At 47.7% G+C, this 18,834-nt stretch overlaps 1 protein-coding gene across 1 annotated transcript; it reads left to right on the top strand.

Moving 5' to 3' along the window:
- Positions 1-941: 941 nt before the first annotated feature.
- Positions 942-6,878, top strand: LOC137157637 (uncharacterized). The gene is made up of 5 exons (XM_067555038.1): positions 942-1,008; positions 1,751-1,818; positions 3,047-3,100; positions 5,043-5,102; positions 5,363-6,878. The coding sequence occupies exons 1-5, from the start codon at positions 954-956 to the stop codon at positions 5,924-5,926; spliced, it is 801 nt and encodes a 266-aa protein (XP_067411139.1). The 5' UTR covers positions 942-953; the 3' UTR covers positions 5,927-6,878.
- The last annotated feature ends 11,956 nt before the right edge of the window (positions 6,879-18,834 follow it).

Genomic DNA, 18,834 nt, shown 5'->3' on the forward strand with positions numbered 1-18,834 from the left:
AGTGTTGCAATGCCTAAGTCCCTTTGTGGATCCCACCCAGAGTGAAACACGAAGTGAAGATACTGCTCTGAGGCAAGTTTCCTGTTTTCCTAACTAGTGAGAAAGAAGAATCTGAAATGTATCTGCAGAGACTTGAGCCCTGATCCTGCAGTGGGGTTCCACGGGGGCACACAGATCTGCCTTTGCTGAATTCTTTGCAGAATTCTTTGCAGAATATGGGCCTTCACCATCATTGTCATGCAAATGTTGTAGAAATCAGTGGCAAGAAAAAAAAACTTTTTTTCCTAACACTAATGAGAAAGGTTTGCAGTAATTTAGACAATCAGCTGGGATAGATTTCAAAGACTTAACAAAAGTGCTTAGAAAGCATTATGTGTCAAATTCAAACTTTCTTTCTGTGCAGATTTCCTGCAAAACTGAGCTTATTTAAAAAAACAAAACAACAAACTGGGAAGAAGTATGATGCATGTAAATACGAATCTGTGATGCCTGTTTTTTGTGTGTACTTCAGCTGTGTACTACAGGAGTTTTCTGTCTTCAGCAGCCATTTTCAAAAGCAGAGTGTCCAGCTTTTAGCAGTGACACATCCACCCTGTGTTCTCATAGAAAGACTTTTTTTCCCCCCTTTTCATTGCTTCAGCTTAATCTATTGTAAAAGCAACTTAGGTTGAGGCACAGCTTTGCTCTTTGTGAATGGAAACTGGTGGAGGGGTACAGGAAAGCCATGGTACACAGCAGGGATTGTAGAGGAGTTGGTTCTTACTTTCAGGATCAAATCACTGCTAGTTTCCTGAAAAATTCTGATTAAAATTTGTTTATGAAACTTAAGGGTGGTGGGGAAAGGTAAGTGTAAGCATTAGGGAGGGGAGGGGAGGGGCAGGGCAGAAGGGGGTGGAGACATCATGCCTATAAAACAGGAGCAGGCTGAGGCTACTAGGAGTAGGCTAGCTTCTATGGAGAAAAGGCGAAGGAGACGGAAGCAGTACCAGGGTGGACAACCCAGGGCAGGTATGGACAAGGTTATGATGCGCCTAGCAAATGGAGTGATAGTGAGGCTAGAGGTAGAACAGTGTAGCTTCCCTAACATTCTCCTTTCCTGAAATGCAAGTCTCTATTGCTGTTAACAGGACACACAACTAAGCAGTGTATTCTGTCTACTAGAGGTTGGTGGTACTTGCACATATTAATCTGTTTATTGCAATTTATATAACTTGATTATATAATAAGACTTCTGGATTGCATTTCCTGCCAGTATGCTAGAAATGACCTATAAAAGTGTAATACCTTGCAGTCACAAGATAGGGTGGTCTGAAAAAATGAGTTACAGCTACTTCTGAACATGCCTTTACTTGAGCCTGACTCAAGAGATGCCAAGAAATGCCTTCTGTCTAATCTGGCTTCCTGAGTAAATGTAAGTTTCACTATACTTTTTAGTGATGTGCAATGCTTTTTTAAAAAAAAAGTTATGGTAGTCTTATGTTTTTCTTTTTCATAACAGGATGATTTAATATTGAATGTCCTAAACTTTTTACATTGAGCCCTGTTGGTAAGGCATGGGGGGTAGGTGATTTGTGGATGCTCACTGCTTTTAAGCTGTAGAAGCCAAACTTTAACAACTGCATTTTAAGTTAGTTACTTAATAATGTGGTGGATGGATATGTTTCTAGTATTAGAGGAGTTGCCATGTTTGGGTATTCTCTATTAAGAAATGCTTCTCTAATACAACTTGTCTTTCCCTCCTTTGTGGTAGGCTCCTATGATCTGATGGATTCTGATAAAAGTTCTGACTATGTAGAGAGACTAGCATACAAATACATGGTAATATTTCTCTAATTCATTAGCCTTTCTTATCCATATATGGTTCTCTAGCCTGATACGATTTCAGACTAAATAGCTGAGTTGGAAAATGCTGCTTAATGTGCATGTGTGGCTAATTGTCTGTGTTGGTAAATTGACACAAACTGAATCACCTGCAAAGAAATGAGGGCTGGAGGGAAATTGCTTTTGATTTATTGCCTGAAGCATGAAAATCCCTTACTTTTTTTGTAGTTTGAGTAAATACAGAGGACACATAATATTCTCTGGAAAAGCTATGGAAGTGGGTGTTAAATAGCTAAACTAGGTCTATATCTGTGGTTACACTGCCATAAACATTAACTCCTCTTTTATAATCTGGATGCAATATAAAAATTATGAAGAAAAATCAAATTAATAGTTGAAAGTGCTGTTTCTGTGGTAGGCATAACTGAACCACTCCTTCCACTATGACTTAAGAAATTTTAGGTCAAGAGGATTTTTTTAGGTCAGCACAGACTTATTTTCTGGAAATTTGAGGTTTTTCATTAGCTTTGTGTAATGGAAACGTCAGCAAACTTCCTAAGTACATTAGAGCAGTGGTTCCCAACCTTTCTGAGTGAAAGCCTCACTAGTTAACACTAGGTAAAACAGGTGTCTCCCTGACCCAGCCATAAACACACACAACCCCTATAAACATATAGAACGATGATGATAATAAATCACTCTTACCTGAGTAAGAAGCTAAGCCTTCCCTGGTGCAGCTGCCGCTGTATGCCCTATGTGGCCCTCTCTCTTCCTGTCCCTCCTGGATGGAGGGTAATGGAGGCAGCGGGTGCTGGCAGGCTGGCTGGGGCTGCTCCAGGTTCCCACTGGCACAGGGCTGCTCTGTTCTGCTCTGGCTGGGCACCTGGCCAGCGGGGGGCTGGGGGAGTTGCTCTTCCACTCTGGCTGGCTTGGGGTGAGGGCTGCTCTTTTGCTCTGGCTGGTGCGGAGTTCAGGGCTGCTGCTCCCCCACTCCAGGTGGCAAAGGCTTGTGGCTACTGCGCCTGGCCAGTATGGTGCTCAGGGGCCTAAATGGCCTCAATATTACTGAAGCCTCATGGATCCCCTGTAATCTTTGGGGTCCCACACCCAGGCTAGGAACTGTTGCATTGGAGAACATGCCCTATTTATATTGACCTCAAAATAAAGCGTGTACTGTTTTATATTTACAAACACCTGTCATCCTGTCCCCCCCTTTTCTCAACAGCAAAAATGCATAGTGGAGTCCAGTACGGAGTCAGAATCTGAATCCAATAATGAGGTGATTCTTTTTGCTATTTGACTTTTGGTGGCTGAGACAATGGCAGGGGACTCTCTCTCCGAGCATGTTGGGCACGAACCTTCCCTGCCCACTCCCCTATAGACTCTGTAGAGGAGAATCCAAGGCTTTCTTCACAGCCAACATTGTTTTACCTTCAGACTATCTTCCTGTTGAGAATATTTTTCTGGAATGGCTCAGGATGGGGCTGGGGTATTGACAATAGTGAATGCTTAGGGAGCTGAATGAAGTACAAGAGTTTCTCTGTTTAAAGGTACTTACAGCTGAACTGGGTTTTCTCTGTGGAGGTGACTATCCTTTCCCTTAATGATGCAACTCTGGTGCAGCTGGGCTCCAGCATGTTGTAGAGTTGGGGCAGATAATTCTTGCATTATGTGCTTCAAATGTATATTCTTGTCACCAATGCAATGCAGTAGAGAGTGGATTTGACTCTCCCACTTGCTGGTAACAGTTGCCCCAAATTTCTGTTCAAAACAAAGAATGTTTCCACCTACCACCCTTATGGGTGCAACATAAAGAAAGCAGTAAATTCCATGTTGTGAAGGTTTGAATTTTTATCAGTGGGTATAAAACTCCAGACTCTCTATAAAGGTGATGTAGTAGGTGTCTTGCTGGAGTCATCACCCCTTTCTCATGCTCTGTGGAGGGTTGCTGAGGGGAAGGACTGGGAGAAGGAGGCAGAAATGAGTTCTTCCACCAAGAATCTGACCAGAGGTAGATAACTTCTTTTCTCTCTGAGAGCAGAAGATACAAAAGCCCCTCTTCTATGCAGCCATCTGTGATGGCTTCCATTGAGAACCAGGGAAGCCCACTGCTGGGGCCATGGATGACGAAGAGTGGCTGAGGCAGACATGGTTGCCTACTTAAGAGGATTTGCACACCTTCATTGGAGCAGAAAGTACATTTCCTCTTTGATATTCCTATATTTTCCCACCACTTTTTCAGTAACTCCTCAGAGGACCCAAATCAAAACAAGAATTGCTGGGGCCAAAATCAGCTAGAACTCACAAACAGGCTTTGATAGAAATTTTCTGAGGTAAAATTTTTTTCAGATAGGGTTTGAAAGGTCTGAATTCCTCTCCAGGCCTAAATAGGAACCTGAAACAGTCTTTAGAAGGGACTTTCTGTGGTGGGTTTCTTTCATCGAGACTAAAAGGTACTAATGCTTTGCAGATAATGGCTTGTCTGAGCTGTTGAGAAGGAAGAATATTAGTGACCACTCCTTAGTGGAGCCCAGTCTGCAGTAATGGCTCACAGAATTAACCAAGGAGGGACTGAAGATTGATTGATTGTTTAGGATGTGTGGGTTTGCCTGTGAAATTGAATTCTTGCTGACAGCATTAGTTTTTAAAATGGCAAACACCATAAACACCACTGAAGAAAAATCACACTAGTTAACAAACAGCCTTTCTTCAGGAACATCCCTAATTGTTTGTTTGGGTCTGTACAAGTTCATATTATGCACACAGGCTATAAGAGAACTGCACCTTACTTAGCTCTAAAATGATTGTAAGGACTTGACTTATCTGGCTGCAATACAAATATCAAAACTCTTATAGTAAATACTGCTGCCACTTTTAATAGAGCAGCTTACAAGGGAGATAAGAGAAGCTAGACAATATATGTCCTCTTTCCTTTTATACGTTTTATAGGTAGGTATCAATCTGAGCAGATTTATGATGTCACTGAAACTTGTCTTTCTCCACTTCATTCCTTCAAATATATTCTGTACAAGTAATAAAAAAAAAAATACAGTACAACAAACTCCCACGAGTTAAAGATGACTTAGATAAGTTTTTTTTGTTCCAACTAGCATTGGACATCTTCTTTCTGGATGTTTTTATGTAGAGAGCACATGTGGCAACCATGTATAATGAGACTATTTGTAAATGCATATTTCTGACGGAAATACTTCCTTAAACAGGGTCTGCGTGGCACACTTATTGAAGGGGTCTGCAAGAAAGCACGGGACACACTACTTCAGGTAGGTTTGTACACTTCTGCTATTTCATTATGTAGCAGTCTTGTTTACATCTCCTTAAAAATAAAGTTGCTCAAAAGGGGGAGTGGGTGGATGTGTTGATACTAAATGCGGCAGCTGTTGCTCTTTTTCTAGTGTGATCTTGTAGCAATGAAGGATTGTAGGAAAGCAGGGTGGTTATCAAACTTTTTTCTGGAGAAATGTCAAGAAAGGTGCAATTGATAATATAGTGATATGCTTTATTTAGACCTATTTTGTTTTAGTTTTTAGATCCCTATGATGGTGATTCAGAAGATGCATCAACCCACTCAGATTGTAGTTTGAATTCCCTTAATGATATAAACTGTAGCAGAGTTACACCTTTGGTGCACAATATGCCAGAGATGGTGGCTTTGGAAGACATTTGCCCCTCAGAAAACAGAGAGTCCCTCCATCTGTCTTCAAATTGGGTCTCCCCAGTAACAGAAATCTGTGATGTCTATATGCAGCCAGTAAATGACTTTAAAATACCAAAGGATGTTATCACTAAAGAGAAAAGGGACATTCCCATCAGACTTGCAAGGCCATGTGAAATGTCCAGAACCTCTGGAGTACTTGCCTCAGCAATGTGGCTGACATCTGACTGTTCCTTACTCATGAGTGTTGATCCTTCAAAATATGCTGGAGTCATAGAAAGCCCAGTCACCCCTACTCTGCAACAACCCATGTTAGCAAAGTCTGATGGTGAAAATATGTGTGACCAATCAATTATCAAGAGAAAACAAGGGCTTCCACCTCTAGAGGGTATGGGTGAAAAATTAAGGAGAAAGAAATTGCGTGCAACCTAATCTAGGCTAATTAGGGTCTGGAATGGCCCAAACAGTCCCTCTGTTTAAATGTATACTAGTAAATGAGAGAGAAGTCTTCAAAACGTCTAACAGTACCCTATAGAACATTCATGCTTTTGGAGGGGCAGTTGGAGCTAATATAGAGCTGTACCCGTAGTTGTGATTAAAATCCCCTCCAACATACAGTACTCTGCCTTCAGTCCTGTTCTTCCCCCAGAACCCAACTCCTGCACCTGTGGCCAAGTAATTATGCATGTCTTTAAGCAATATGCTCCAACAAATAGGCATGTACATGGTGCTAAGGCATACTAAGCTATTGCTGTGGGGGCCAGACCTTCTCATGAAATGGGGGTTGGGGAAATGCATAGCATCACCATAACTAAATGGAAGTAGTGCTGGCAATTCTGTAAATGCAGAGTAAGTAGCACTCAATTTCACCTTCCCAGTGACTGCACCATCTTCAGTGAGGCCTGTGCCTGCTTCACACAGCTGCTGCGTTCCCTTAATGGTCACTTGCAGGTTCAGTTGTGGATAACTGTAAAAAATAACTCAAATGACAAAGCAGAAGTCTGTGGGAGCAAATATCCCTTATCAACTTTCATTTTTCTTGGTCAAATTGACTCTTATTTGGTGGTGACCATGAACTTTAATAGAACTTTTAACCAAGTATTCTGAACAGTGTTTTAAAGTAGGTCACTGGAGCACTAGTCATGCCAACTTAGGGTTCATAATGTAAATACCAACAGTTGAAGTTCTACCATGAAGGGTTTTTATTCTTCCTTTGTAAGAATCTGGTGTCTTTCTCCTCGCTCAAAGCCAGCTGTTAAACACAACGATCAGTCTCAGGGCCAAGAGAATAGCAGTTTTAATTGATTAGCAGGGTTTACCTCTTTTTGCCTTCCCCTCCATGTGGTATGGGGGTAGATTTTTGGAGTAATCTTTCATGCTTTAGGTAGCCCATAAAGTGGACAAAAAAGGAGCAGTGACTTCTGGTCATAGAGAAAAGGACAAAGGGCCTCAGAGCCCCTCTACTCAGTACTAATAAAACTCAGTTGGCTAGTGAACAAATGTAGAAGGGTGGGATTTAACTATTAGCAGGGAGACTTAGAGAAGGGTATTTCATTGCAACACTACCCCCAGGGATGTTTTGTTTTAAACTTTTTTTTCAAATCTATCATCCGAGTATATAGCCTCTTAATATTTTGTTACAATTTAAAGTAATTTATTTTAACAAAGCCTGAACTTCCTGGCTTTTCCTTATTTACTGTATTTTATCAGTTTGGGGGTGAGGGGAAGGCTGGCAAATGAAATATGTAAAGTAAGCATGCATTTGTGTTCCATTGAACATCAGTTAAGAATCTTCCTGTCTTTAACTGTAAAGTTCCACCTCTTTGAAAATCCTCCAAAGACTCACTAAGGGGCTAAACATACAATGTTGCTGGAATAAACATCCATCATGGAAGAGCAGCAAGAATACTTAACATTTAATGAGTGGCCTCCCCTGTAAAATAACTTCATTTTGTCATGTGTTCAAGTTCAGAATGAAAGCAAGAGGTGAGGTGCCAGGTTTTTTTTATTAAACGCTTCTGCTTCAGGAAAAATAAGTTCTCTCTTTGAGTGATTGCTCATATCCATTCCATTGTAGGTGTGTGCGCGCCCCGTGCACAGATTCCCGGAACTTTTTTCCCCTTAGCAGGCTCCGTAGGGTCGGCTCAGGCGCCCCCGGAGTACTGCGCTCATGCCGTGGTAGGTAGGGCACTGCCGACCCCGCGGGCCCTCAGTTCCTTCTTTCCGCCCGTTGACGGTTGCTGGAACATTGCCTCTTGCTTTGCAAGTCGCAGCCCCTTAGTACTTAGTTTGTTTAACAAAGCCTTCAGTAGTTAGTTAGGAAACCGTCAGGGGTTTTTTTCTTTGCTTTGGGCCATGCCTGGCTCAACGGGTTTCAAACCTTGCACCGAGTGTGCCAAACCTATCCCTGAGAGTGACCCTCACACTCGCTGCCTCGAATGCCTCGGGGAGCAGCACCACAGGGACAAATGTAAAATATGCAGAGCCTTCAAGCCCCGCACCCAGAAGGAGAGAGAAGCGCAGCTAAAGGCTACATGGCGGCACCGGCACCGACAACACCTCCGGCGCCGTCACCTCAGCACCGCTGCCTCCGGCGCCGGCACACGCGACACCTCGTGGTCGGCACCGATCCTCATGGTCCTGCTCCTCTGGTCAGTGCCGATCCTCACGGTTCCGATCCTCATGTCCGCGCCGATGGCACTGCTCTCGGTCGCCTCGGGGGGGGGCAAACGTCGACACAAGTCGTCGAGAGGGAGGAGACGCTCAGGTTCCAGTAGCTCCTCTCCACGCCGGCACCGCACCCAACGGCACCAACGTTTGCCGTCGTCGTCGTCCTGCAGGAGCCGCTCCCCTGCAAAGGGAAATAAGTGGAGGTCCAGTGGCTCCAGCTCTAGATCTCGGCACCGGGTGTCCCAGTCAGCACTTCAGTGTGGCCTCAGGGGCCTTGGCAGTGGCCATATTGGGGTCCCTGGGGTACACAGGTGGGCCAGGCTACCGCCTCACTCCACTCCTTTGCGGCCCTGCCACCACCTCCCCCTTCAACCCAGTAGGATAAGGGCCATCTCTCTGACGGGGGGGGTCAGACCCAGAGGAAGGCCACTCTACAGGGCCACTTCCTCAATCCTCCTCCTCATCCCTGGATGATGTCACCTCCCGGGACTGCAAGACTCCATTGCCTGATTTTTTCAGCATGTCCTGGTGAGCTCTGAAGAGTGGCTAGCAACCTGGGTTTAGAACTGAAAGAGCTCTCGGAGGAAGACCCCCTATTCAGGGTTTCTGGGATGGTAGGCCCATCAAGAGTAGCCCTCCCCATCCACGAAAGGGTGCTCAAGGTTGCAAAGTCCCTCTGGCAAACCCCTGCCTCGGTTCCCCCTACTGCCAAGGGAGCTGAGAAGAAGTACTTTGTACCCACCGAAGGGGTGGAGTACTTATATAATCACCCTGCACCATGCTCAGTGGTAGTGGATGCAGTGAACCAGAGGAATGGACAGGGGGCTCAGGGTAATGCCCCCAAGAACAAAGAGGCCAAAAAACTAGACCTGTTTGGCTGCAAGGTCTACACAATGGCATCGCTGCAGCTGAGGATCGCAAACCACCAGGAGGTACAACCTCAACCTCTGGTCCTCGCTGCAGAGACTCGCCGAGATCCTCCCGCAGGTCCTACCCCAGGATAAAGCTGCAGACTTCTCGACCATCATTGAGGAGGGCGCTGCGGTGGCAGGAGCGGCCTTGTATTCCTCCAGCGACGTGGCGGACGCCGCTAGCAGGGCTATGGCCTCGGCCATAGTCAGACGGTTGTCGGGGTTGCCCAAGAGGCCCAGCACACCATACAAGGCCTCCCTTTCGATGGTGCTGGCCTCTTTTCAGACAAAACTGATGACAAGCTGCATGCTCTGAAAGATTCTAGGGCTACGCTGTGATCCCTAGGGTTCTACACCCCACAGGCCTCAGTCTCGGCCGCAGGCCCAGTGGCAGCCTCAGCCACCTCCAAGGCAACCCCCCAGACCTGCTCAACCCAGGAGGGGTCGGGAGCGGTTCCGAGGCCCCAACCGCTGCAACTGTTCAGGGTCTTTGGCAGGGGCCCAACAAGGCCCTAATAAGGGCTAAAATAATAAAAAATCCTTTTGACAGTGCGCACGAGGGTGGCATTCTTCCTTTCCTCCTGGATCTCAACCGGCCCTTTGCCCACAGACTCAGGCCGTATTATGCTCACTAGCAAAACATTACTTTGGACCGATGGGTCCTTGGTATAGTCTGCAGGGGCTACACCCTACAGCTGACGGCCTTCCCTCCAGACTCCCCTCCTACCCAATCCCTCTTTGGGGACCCCTCTCACGAGCGGCTTCTCACTCAGGAAGTCTGCTCCCTCCTGCAGCTAGGAGCAGTGGAGGAAGTTCCCCCCGGGGAAGGGGCTTTTATTCCCGCTATTTCCTAATCCCCAAGGCCAAGGGGGGGTCTGAGGCCCATTTTAGATCTCCGCCGTCTGAACAAGTTCATCAGACGCCTCAGGTTCCGGATGGTCTCCCTAGCCTCTATCATTCCCACCCTAGATCCAGGGGACTGGTATGCTGCCCTCGACTTAAAGGATGCATACTTTCACATTTCTATCATCCCAGGGCACAGAAGGTTCCTACTCTTTATGGTAGCTGGTGGCCACTACCAGTTTACAGCCCTGCCCTTTGGCCTTTCGTCTGCCCCCAGCGTATTTACAAAATGTATGGCGGTAGTAGCGGCCCATCTGTGCCGCAAGGGAGTTCAGATATTCCCATACCTGGACGACTGGCTGAGCTGGGGCAGGTCCCGGGCCCACGTCAGGAACAGCCTGGAACTCACGTGCACAGCGTGCACCAACCTGGGGCTGCTCATCAACGAGCAGAAGTCCATTCTCACCCCGGTGCAGTGCATAGAGTTCATTAGGGCCACACTAGATGCTACCCAGGCCAGAGCCTTCCTCCCAAGACCTCACTTCGAGGCGATGGCTGCCATAATAGACGACCTTCACAGGTCCCCCACGACGACAGCCAGGCGGTGCCTCCAGCTGTTGGGACACATGGCAGCCTGCACGTATGTGGTGAGGTTAGCTCGCCTCAAACTCAGGCCTCTCCAGATGTGGCTAGCCTTAGTGTACGCCCCAGTCAGACACCCTCTGAACAGGATGGTCACATTGCCCACCCCAGTATTGGCTTCCCTACTATGGTGGAAGGACCCAAGGGAGGTAATAGCGTCGGTGACTTTGATCACGGACGCCTCAGATATGGGGTGGGGAGCGCACATCACCGGCAACCTGAGCACCCAAGGGCGCTGGTCACCAAGCGAGATGTCCCTCCACATCAATGTCAGGGAACTCAGGGCAGTCCGCCTGGCATGCAAGGTCTTCCTCCAGTTCCTCAAGGGCAGAGTGGTACAGATCCTAACGGACAATACAGCAGCCATGTTCTATATGAACAGGCAGGGAGTAGCGCACTCCTTGGCCCTGTGCTAGGAGGCCATACAACTCTGGGACTTGGCGGTGAGGCACGACTTTTATATATCTGCCTCTCACCTCCCGGGGGTCAGGAACGATGAGGCGCATCGCCTCAGCAGGTCGTTTCTTACCCGACACGATTGGTCACTGCACCCGGAGGTGGTAGCTTCCATCTTCCGCAAGTGGGGTGTTCCCCAACTGGACCTGTTCGCGTCGTCCTGGAACAGGAAATACCCGAGGTTCTGCTCGCTCCGAGGTCGTGAGCCGAGCTCCATCTCCGACGCGTTCCTTATAGACTGGACGGGGACCCTCATGTATGCGTTTCCCCCTATTCCCTTGCTACCCAGAGTCCTCTTGAAGATCAAGAGAGACAGAGCAGACATCATACTGATCGCCCCGGCCTGGCCGAGACAGTACTGGTTCAGCATATTGCTGGACCTGTCCATAACCACGCCCCTGCCACTCCTGAGGTGTTATGACCTCCTCTCCCAGGACCAGGGTCGCCTGCTCCACCCCGACCTGGACTCCCTCCACCTGACAGCTTGGAGACTCTGTGGCTGACGGAGGGAGGGAGAGAGAGCCTGCTCCATGCAAGTACAGCAGGTCCTGCTTAGCAGCAGGAAACCTTCCACCCAGGTGGTGTACCGGGCCAAGTGGAAGCGTTTTACCTGTTGGGCTCAGTCCTGGGGCATCCTACAGAGCTTCTCGCCAATACAGGCGATTTTGGAGTACCTCCTTCACTTGAAGCTGCAGGGCTTAGCCCTGGCCTCTTTTCGGGTGCACCTGGCGGCCATCTTGGCCTTCTACCACCCGATGGAGGGCAGATCTTTGTTTTTGCACCCCATGTCAGCTAGGTTCCTTAAAGGGGTGGAGAGGCTATATCCCGAGGTCCTCGACCCGGTGCCTCCCTGGGACTTGAACCTGGTCCTCACCATGTTGACAGGACCCCCCTTCGAGCCCATGGCTACATGCCTGTTACTCTTCCTCTCTTGGAAGGTGTCCTTCCTAGTGGCCATTACATCGGCTAGAAGGGTCTCTGAGATAAGGGCTTTAACCTCGCAGCCCCCCTACATGGTCTTTTATAGGGACAAGGTGCGACTGAGACCCCACCCGGCCTTCCTGCCTAAGGTGGTGTCAGTTTCATTATAACCAGGATATCTTCCTCCCCGTGTTTTTTCCTAAACCACACGGTTCGGAGGAGGAGCGGAGATGGCACTCCCTGGATGTCAGATGAGCTTGGCCTTCTACATCGAGAGGACCAAGCCGTTCCGGAAATCGACACAGCTGTTCGTGGCAGTGGTGGACCGGATGAAAGGCTCTCCTGTCTCCACCCAGTGCATCTCCACCTGGATCACCACCTGCATCAAGACCTTTACGAGCGGGCGAAGGTGCCGCTTCCAGGAGCCATGACAGAGCACTCAACCAGAGCCCAGGCCTCATCAGCGGCCTTCCTGGGAAGAGTGCCCCTGCAGGACATCTGCAGAGCAGTGACCTGGTCGTCGGTCCACACCTTTATGTCCCACTACACCATCGTGCAACAGGCGAGAGAGGACGTGGGGTTTGGCAGAGCAGTCTTGGCAAGGGCGGCGCAACGCTAACTCCTACCCACCTCCAAGGTATGGCTATTTAATCACCTATAATGGAATGGATATGAGCAATCACTTGGAGAGAGAAAACAGGGTTACTTACCAGTAACTGTTGTTCTTCGAGATGTGTTGCTCATATCCATTCCACACCCACCCTCCATCCCCACTGTCGGAGTCGGCAGAAAGAAGGGACTGAGGGCCCACGGGGTCAGCAGCGCCCTATGTACCATGGCATGAGCGCGGTACTGCAGGGGGTGGCTGAGCCGATCCTACGGGGCCTGCTAAGGGGAAAAAAGTTCCGGGAATCTGTGCACGGGGCGCGTACACACCTATAATGGAATGGACATGAGCAACACATCTCGAAGAACAACAGTTACTGGTAAGTAACCCTGTTTTACTTATAGCTTTGATGGGCTGGAAGATAATTTTTCTTTAAGGCTGAAATTTGTTGGGAATAAAAATGCTTCCCGGCCTGATCATGGATGGCAATATTACTACACCGTGAGTCACTAAGGTGGTGCACACAACCTTGTTTGCAAAAACCAAACATTGTGGTTTGTTACAAAGACAGAGAGAGACTTTGACGCTACTGATTTCAGTACCCCTGCAGCCTACACTAAACTGGCACTAGACTAGTGCCTTGCACAGCTTGTCCTTGGGTCTGTGCTACATTAATAGTTTGTTCTAAATTCCTCAGTATTTCCAGTTGTGAAAACTTTTTGGTCACTGTGCCAAGGCTACAAGTAACTGTGTTCTCTAGAGCTCATCTCAGTGAAATTAAAGGTGGAGAAAGACCCTCTGTCCTAGCTTACTGGGATTTATTCCCACAACCCCCACATAAGCTAAGACTTGCTCCTGGAGACACTGAATGAACACTGTTGAAATCTGAACCTCATGGCCCATCCCTTCACCTACCAAAGCTGGGGCATGTGGAAAAAAAAAACTATCTGGTTCAAATTATTTAAATTTAAAATGCTGGAGGATTTGTCATAGCATAAATCAGTATCAGCCTTTTCCACAGCCTAGCCCCATGTTAGACAGAAACATTTCAGAACCCCCTCTAGAACAAGATTAGGCAGAGGAGGCTAGTAGCTGTTCATAGCTCCCCAGTATTAAACATCTAAGTTCTTGTTAATGATTTGTTGTGAATTTTAATAGAAGTACATATAACATAACAGAGGGTGGGGGAAGAGGGTTATGGTCCTCAAGTTGAGGATCAACTGACAAGTGCAAGCCCAGATGTGTCAATCAATCAGGGCAGGAAAAGAAACTGTTATTCACCTTTCGTAACTGTTCTGCAAAATGGGTTGATCATTTCCATTCCAAGAAGGTGTGGATGCACGCATGATCATCAGAAGGTTCCCCCCCCCAGCACTACCTGTCCTGTCAGTGCAGGCACGGCACCCTCATGGCACCATATATACGGCCCTGCTCCCCTGCCACGCCTTCAGTTCCACTCTGACAAGAGGGGAAGGAGGGTGGGTCTTGGAATGGACATGAGCAACACATCTCAAAGAACAGTTGCAAAAGGTGGGCAACCATTTCTTCTTCAAGTACTTGCTCATGTCAATTCCAAGCAGGTGACTCCCAAGCTGACCCTAGAAAGCAGGGTCAGAGCTCATGAGATGGCTGACTGCAGTACGGCCCTGCCAAATCCCACATCATCCCTAGCCTGCTGGATAATAGCGTAATGTGAAGTGAAGGTATGGATGGAGGACTACGTTGCAGCCCTTCAAATTGCCTGCAGGGGGATTTGTGCCAAGAATGCTGCCGAAGTTGTTTGGGCCCTGGTTGAATGTACTGTCAAGGGGGAGGGGAGCTGGAACCTTAACCAAGTCAGAGCAAGTTGTGATACAAGAAGTAATCCATGACAATTAGTTGGGATGACACTGGAGTGCCGTTCACCCTGTCTGCCACTGCTATGAAAAGCTGGTTTGACTTCTGAAACCGCTTGGTACGCTCCAAATGCTAATACCCGCCTAACAACAAGCAAATGGAGGGCACATTCCCTGCTGCTAGCACGTGGCTTAGGCCAGAACACCCGCAAAGAGATTTTGGGACTTGTATAGAAGTGGGAAACCACCCTGGGGAGGACAGCTGAGTGAGGGCACAGTTGTACTTTGTGGAACACTGTATATGGTGGGTCCAAGGTCAATGCCTTAAATTCTGACACCCTCCTTGCTGAAGTGATTGCCACTAGGAAGGCCACCTTCCAGGAGAAGTACAGAAAGAACCAAATAGCCAAAGGCTCAAATAGGGGCCTCTCCACTTAGCTTATTAAGCACCATATTCAGGTCCCCAGCTGGGATGGGGTGATGAACTATAAGGTAAAGCCCATCTAGTCCTTTAAGAAAACATGACACTATGGGGTTAGCAAAGACCGATCTGCCTCCTTCCCCTGGGTGGAACGCAGAGATTGCTGCTAGGTGCACCTTAATCTATGTCCGGTTCCTCCATGTCCCCTTCAGGGAGCTCTGCGGTGCCGGCGCCTTCATTGGCTGTCACCACAGACTCCTCCTCGCTGCGATCTGGACCTCAGTACTGAGAGGAGCTCTGCGTGCCGAGGCATGGGATGTCTGTCTCTGCCATGACCGAGTAAGGGCCTCTTGGCTGCATAACTTGGGCCTGATGATATGCTCATGGGGTCCAAAAGGGCCACTGCTGGGGCATTTGCCTTTGAACTGGCCATGTTCCCTTATCCTCTGCAGGGCAGCAACTCCCTGATCTGTGCCTGCTGTGCTTGGGTGGAGACGACCGCACCTCCGAGTCAGAGGACTGTGAATCCCCTTTTAGCGACCATGGTAGTGCCATAGCGCTGGGCCGAGGCACCAGAGAATGTGCGCAGAGTGGTGGCGGTGATCGGTGCCAGGGCAGTAACACATGGTGCTGATTTTCTAGTGAAGGGTGTTGCAGTGAATCAGCCCGGTGCCATGGCAAAGCCGAGTAGCACCTCGCCGAAGGCGACAGATGACACAGTTCGGGTGACCAGTGCCAAGGTGAAGGTGACTTCCCCATATGCGTCAGAGACCGGTGCCACATCATTGCCAGCTTGCCTCTAGACAGCACTGCCACGTGCAGTGCCAGCGGTCTTTGGTCAGCTATTACTGAGGCCGAGGACTGATGGGTAGTCATGGAGATCAACTCTCTTGCCACCTCGAAAGTGTCTGGTATGGTTCAGCTCCTCCAACTTGCTATCCCTTGCCAGAGAGTCCTTGCAGGCTGGACTCGCGGGCTCCTGCAGGGGTGGTGTAGACTGCCCCAGGAGCTCCTTGGTCTGCTGCGACTGGGTTATAGAAGCATCCTTTCCTGCCGTGTGCACTGTAGGAGAACAGCCTCAACATGTCCTTTGCTTCTTGCATGGCACCGGTGAATGAGATCAGTGCCACGCTGCTTTGTGCATGGGCAAGCAGTGCTGGGATTCCCTTGGGCCTGAGCTCTTCTTCGGTACAGAGTCTCGCATCGATTCTGGGGCACTGCACATTGAAGTGCTGGGTGCCAGGTTTGGGGCCTCCGCTCATAGAGCTGCCTCCATCAGGATCTGCTTGAGCCTAGCATTCCTTTCTTTTCTGCTCCTAGGGCGAAACCCTTTACAGACCTTGCACTGGTTGATGTGGTGCGACTCCCCTAACCCCCTCAAACAAGAATCAGGGGGATCGCCCTTGGCCATAGGTTTATGGCAAGATCTGTAGGGCTTAAAACCTTGGACCCCCATCATGCCCCAGGAAGGCGAATACCATGAACTGGGCTGAACCCACCTAATTAATTCTGAACTACAATTCTAACGACTAATTTTAACTTGTTTTAAACTAACAGGAATTGCTATGCTGGAAGCATACTTGTGAATGCAAGGTGAGGAAGCTCGGACAACAGTCATTGGCGGTAAGAAGGAATTGAAGAGGCAGCGGGTCAACACAGCCCTATATATGGCCCTATGAAGGCACCACTCCAGGGGGCACCTGCACTGACCTGACAGGTACCACTGGGGGTGAAAACCTTCCGCTGATAGTGCATGTGGCATGCGCCCACCAGCTTGGAATCGACATGAACAAGCACTCAAAGAATAACCTAGTCTCCTTCCCTCTCCTGTATTTTATAGCCATAATAGTGTCACACAGTGCTTAACTTCCTCTTGTGATTTATTTCAGCATCTGCACGAGACTCTATACACACACGCCCTCACTCTCACTTCAGGGTGGAAGCTTTTTGTCAGTTTAAATCATTTTCTATTTCACTGATTCTAGCCCCACCCTAAATATTTGCCCTCTTCAGGCATGCTTCCCTTCCCTCTACACCAGTGTTTCTTAACCTGGGGTTTTAGAGGGGTCACAAGTGCAGAGCTGGTATTGGGGGTGGCAAGAAAGGCAATTGCCTGGAGCCACAGGAGCACCATGAAACTAAGTTACATGCCTCAGCCCCGTAGGGGTGGGACTCAGGCTTCAGGGGTACAGTAGTTTGGAAAGGTTAAGAACCACTGCTCTACACTTACCTGACCTGTGGAAAAATGGACTTATGTTTTGATGCGTTTCAAGTGGTTCTGTCCCTTTGAGGCTCTAACCTTAATTCATTAGGTTTACAAGCTGCTTCCTTTAGGCTGAGATTTTTCTAGACAGTTTCAAAACTACACTCCAATTTAGAAAGTTTTTTGTATTTGACATTTGTTGGAGGTAAAATAAGCTTCCCTGCATTGGCCCCCGTGCGTCTCAGGCATGTCTTGTAGGATGACTGGTGGTGTGTCACAGATACCATCTCCATTCACTCCAGGGTGGCTTTCCTGCTAAGACTGCCAAATACAAATGGGAACTAATGGCAGATAAGGGGTTAGTTTTCAGGGTAGACAGTCTAAGATCAAAAACATTTGTAATGTACTATTGTAACCATAAATAGCTGTAGTAAAAATGGAAGTGTATATGTAGTATGTAAGTAAAGTAATTCAGTAGGTGTTGCTCCATCTTTACCCCTACATAACCTGGTCTGAAAAGCTCTAACCCTCAGCTCCATATTTAGTCTTGTGAAAATTTTGGGTAATATTCTTCAGAGCTAATTTGTGGATAGCCTTTAGTATACTGTCAAGTGGTCTGAAACCCATTTAAAGAAAGAGCCTTGATCCTTGTTACAAGTATTCAACTCTCTGACATGTAGCCTAGGAAGCTATATCCTGGCAGTTGTGAATACACAACTCAGCTATTGCAGGGGAAGCTGCGACACTACAGCGAGATAGCATGTAGCTCGTAGTGCCTTTTTTCATTGGAACTTGAGGAATACTACTTTAGAGATGCTAAACTGAATCATAAAAGGGTTAGTCAACCCCCTGTAATTTGTTCTAAGTTGGGCAGGCAGGAGAAAATTACCACTTTCTTCATTTGTACTTCAAGGTAGTAGGATTCACAGGTTCTCACAAAAATCTTAGAGAGGCTTCACCAAAAGCTGAAGATACTATCCATCCTCCCACTCCATGACACCCCCACTTCAAGGATCAGGCTGCTGGTCAGTGACAGGCTAGTTGTACTGTTGGTACACACTTGGCCCACATCTCACATGCCATGTGGTGCCATCACTCTTTTAAGAGGTACTACAGTGAAGGTTGTGCTTTGCTCCAAGTGTACTCCTGCCTCTGTACCTCTGTGTAACCACAGCTCATTAAGTTGGTATAGACCTGTGTACAGGCATTCAGAGGTCTCAAATGAAAAGTGGGAATACAAAACAGCAAAGCTCTTTAATACTAATGCAAATAATTTGCATATCAAATGCATAACACCACTTATTTTAGCTCCATTTATGGCAACATTTTACAGTCCAAATACCAGTCTCATTTGGGGGTCTTCGAATAAGCTTTAGGGCACAAGGAAGTCATGCCTTCACTGGAAGGAGGGTTAAGAGGCCTCACAGCCAGCAGAAAGCTCCTCCGAGGCAGAGAATGCCTGACTGTGTATGAGGAACATCAATCACATGAGGCAGTATTCAGAAACAGCAGGCTGGTTTTCTGCCCTAGCCATTTCTGAGCAAGATAAAGGAACCAAACAAGTAAAAATCTAATAAGATACATTTTGAGAGCAGCAGAGTTTAATGTTAGTGACTGTGTAATCAAAAGTTGTTTTGGGTCTGCCAGCTTTAAGTGCTTCTTTCCACAATCAAGGGAAGACTAACTATTTTTCAGCATATGCAATCAGAAGATACACTCCTCCAGGTATTCGCCATAATAAGTTTGGTAGGGCTATTAGCTTATATCAATAATGCTGGCTCCTTTAGAGGTGGAAATACCCATTTAAAAAATAACCCAAGTAGGTCTAAAT

The sequence above is a fragment of the Emydura macquarii genome, unplaced genomic scaffold, assembly GCF_026122565.2.
Source record: "Emydura macquarii macquarii isolate MOO-44397 ecotype Brisbane River unplaced genomic scaffold, CSIRO-AGI_Emac_v2 contig_1551, whole genome shotgun sequence".
NCBI lineage: Eukaryota > Metazoa > Chordata > Testudines > Chelidae > Emydura > Emydura macquarii.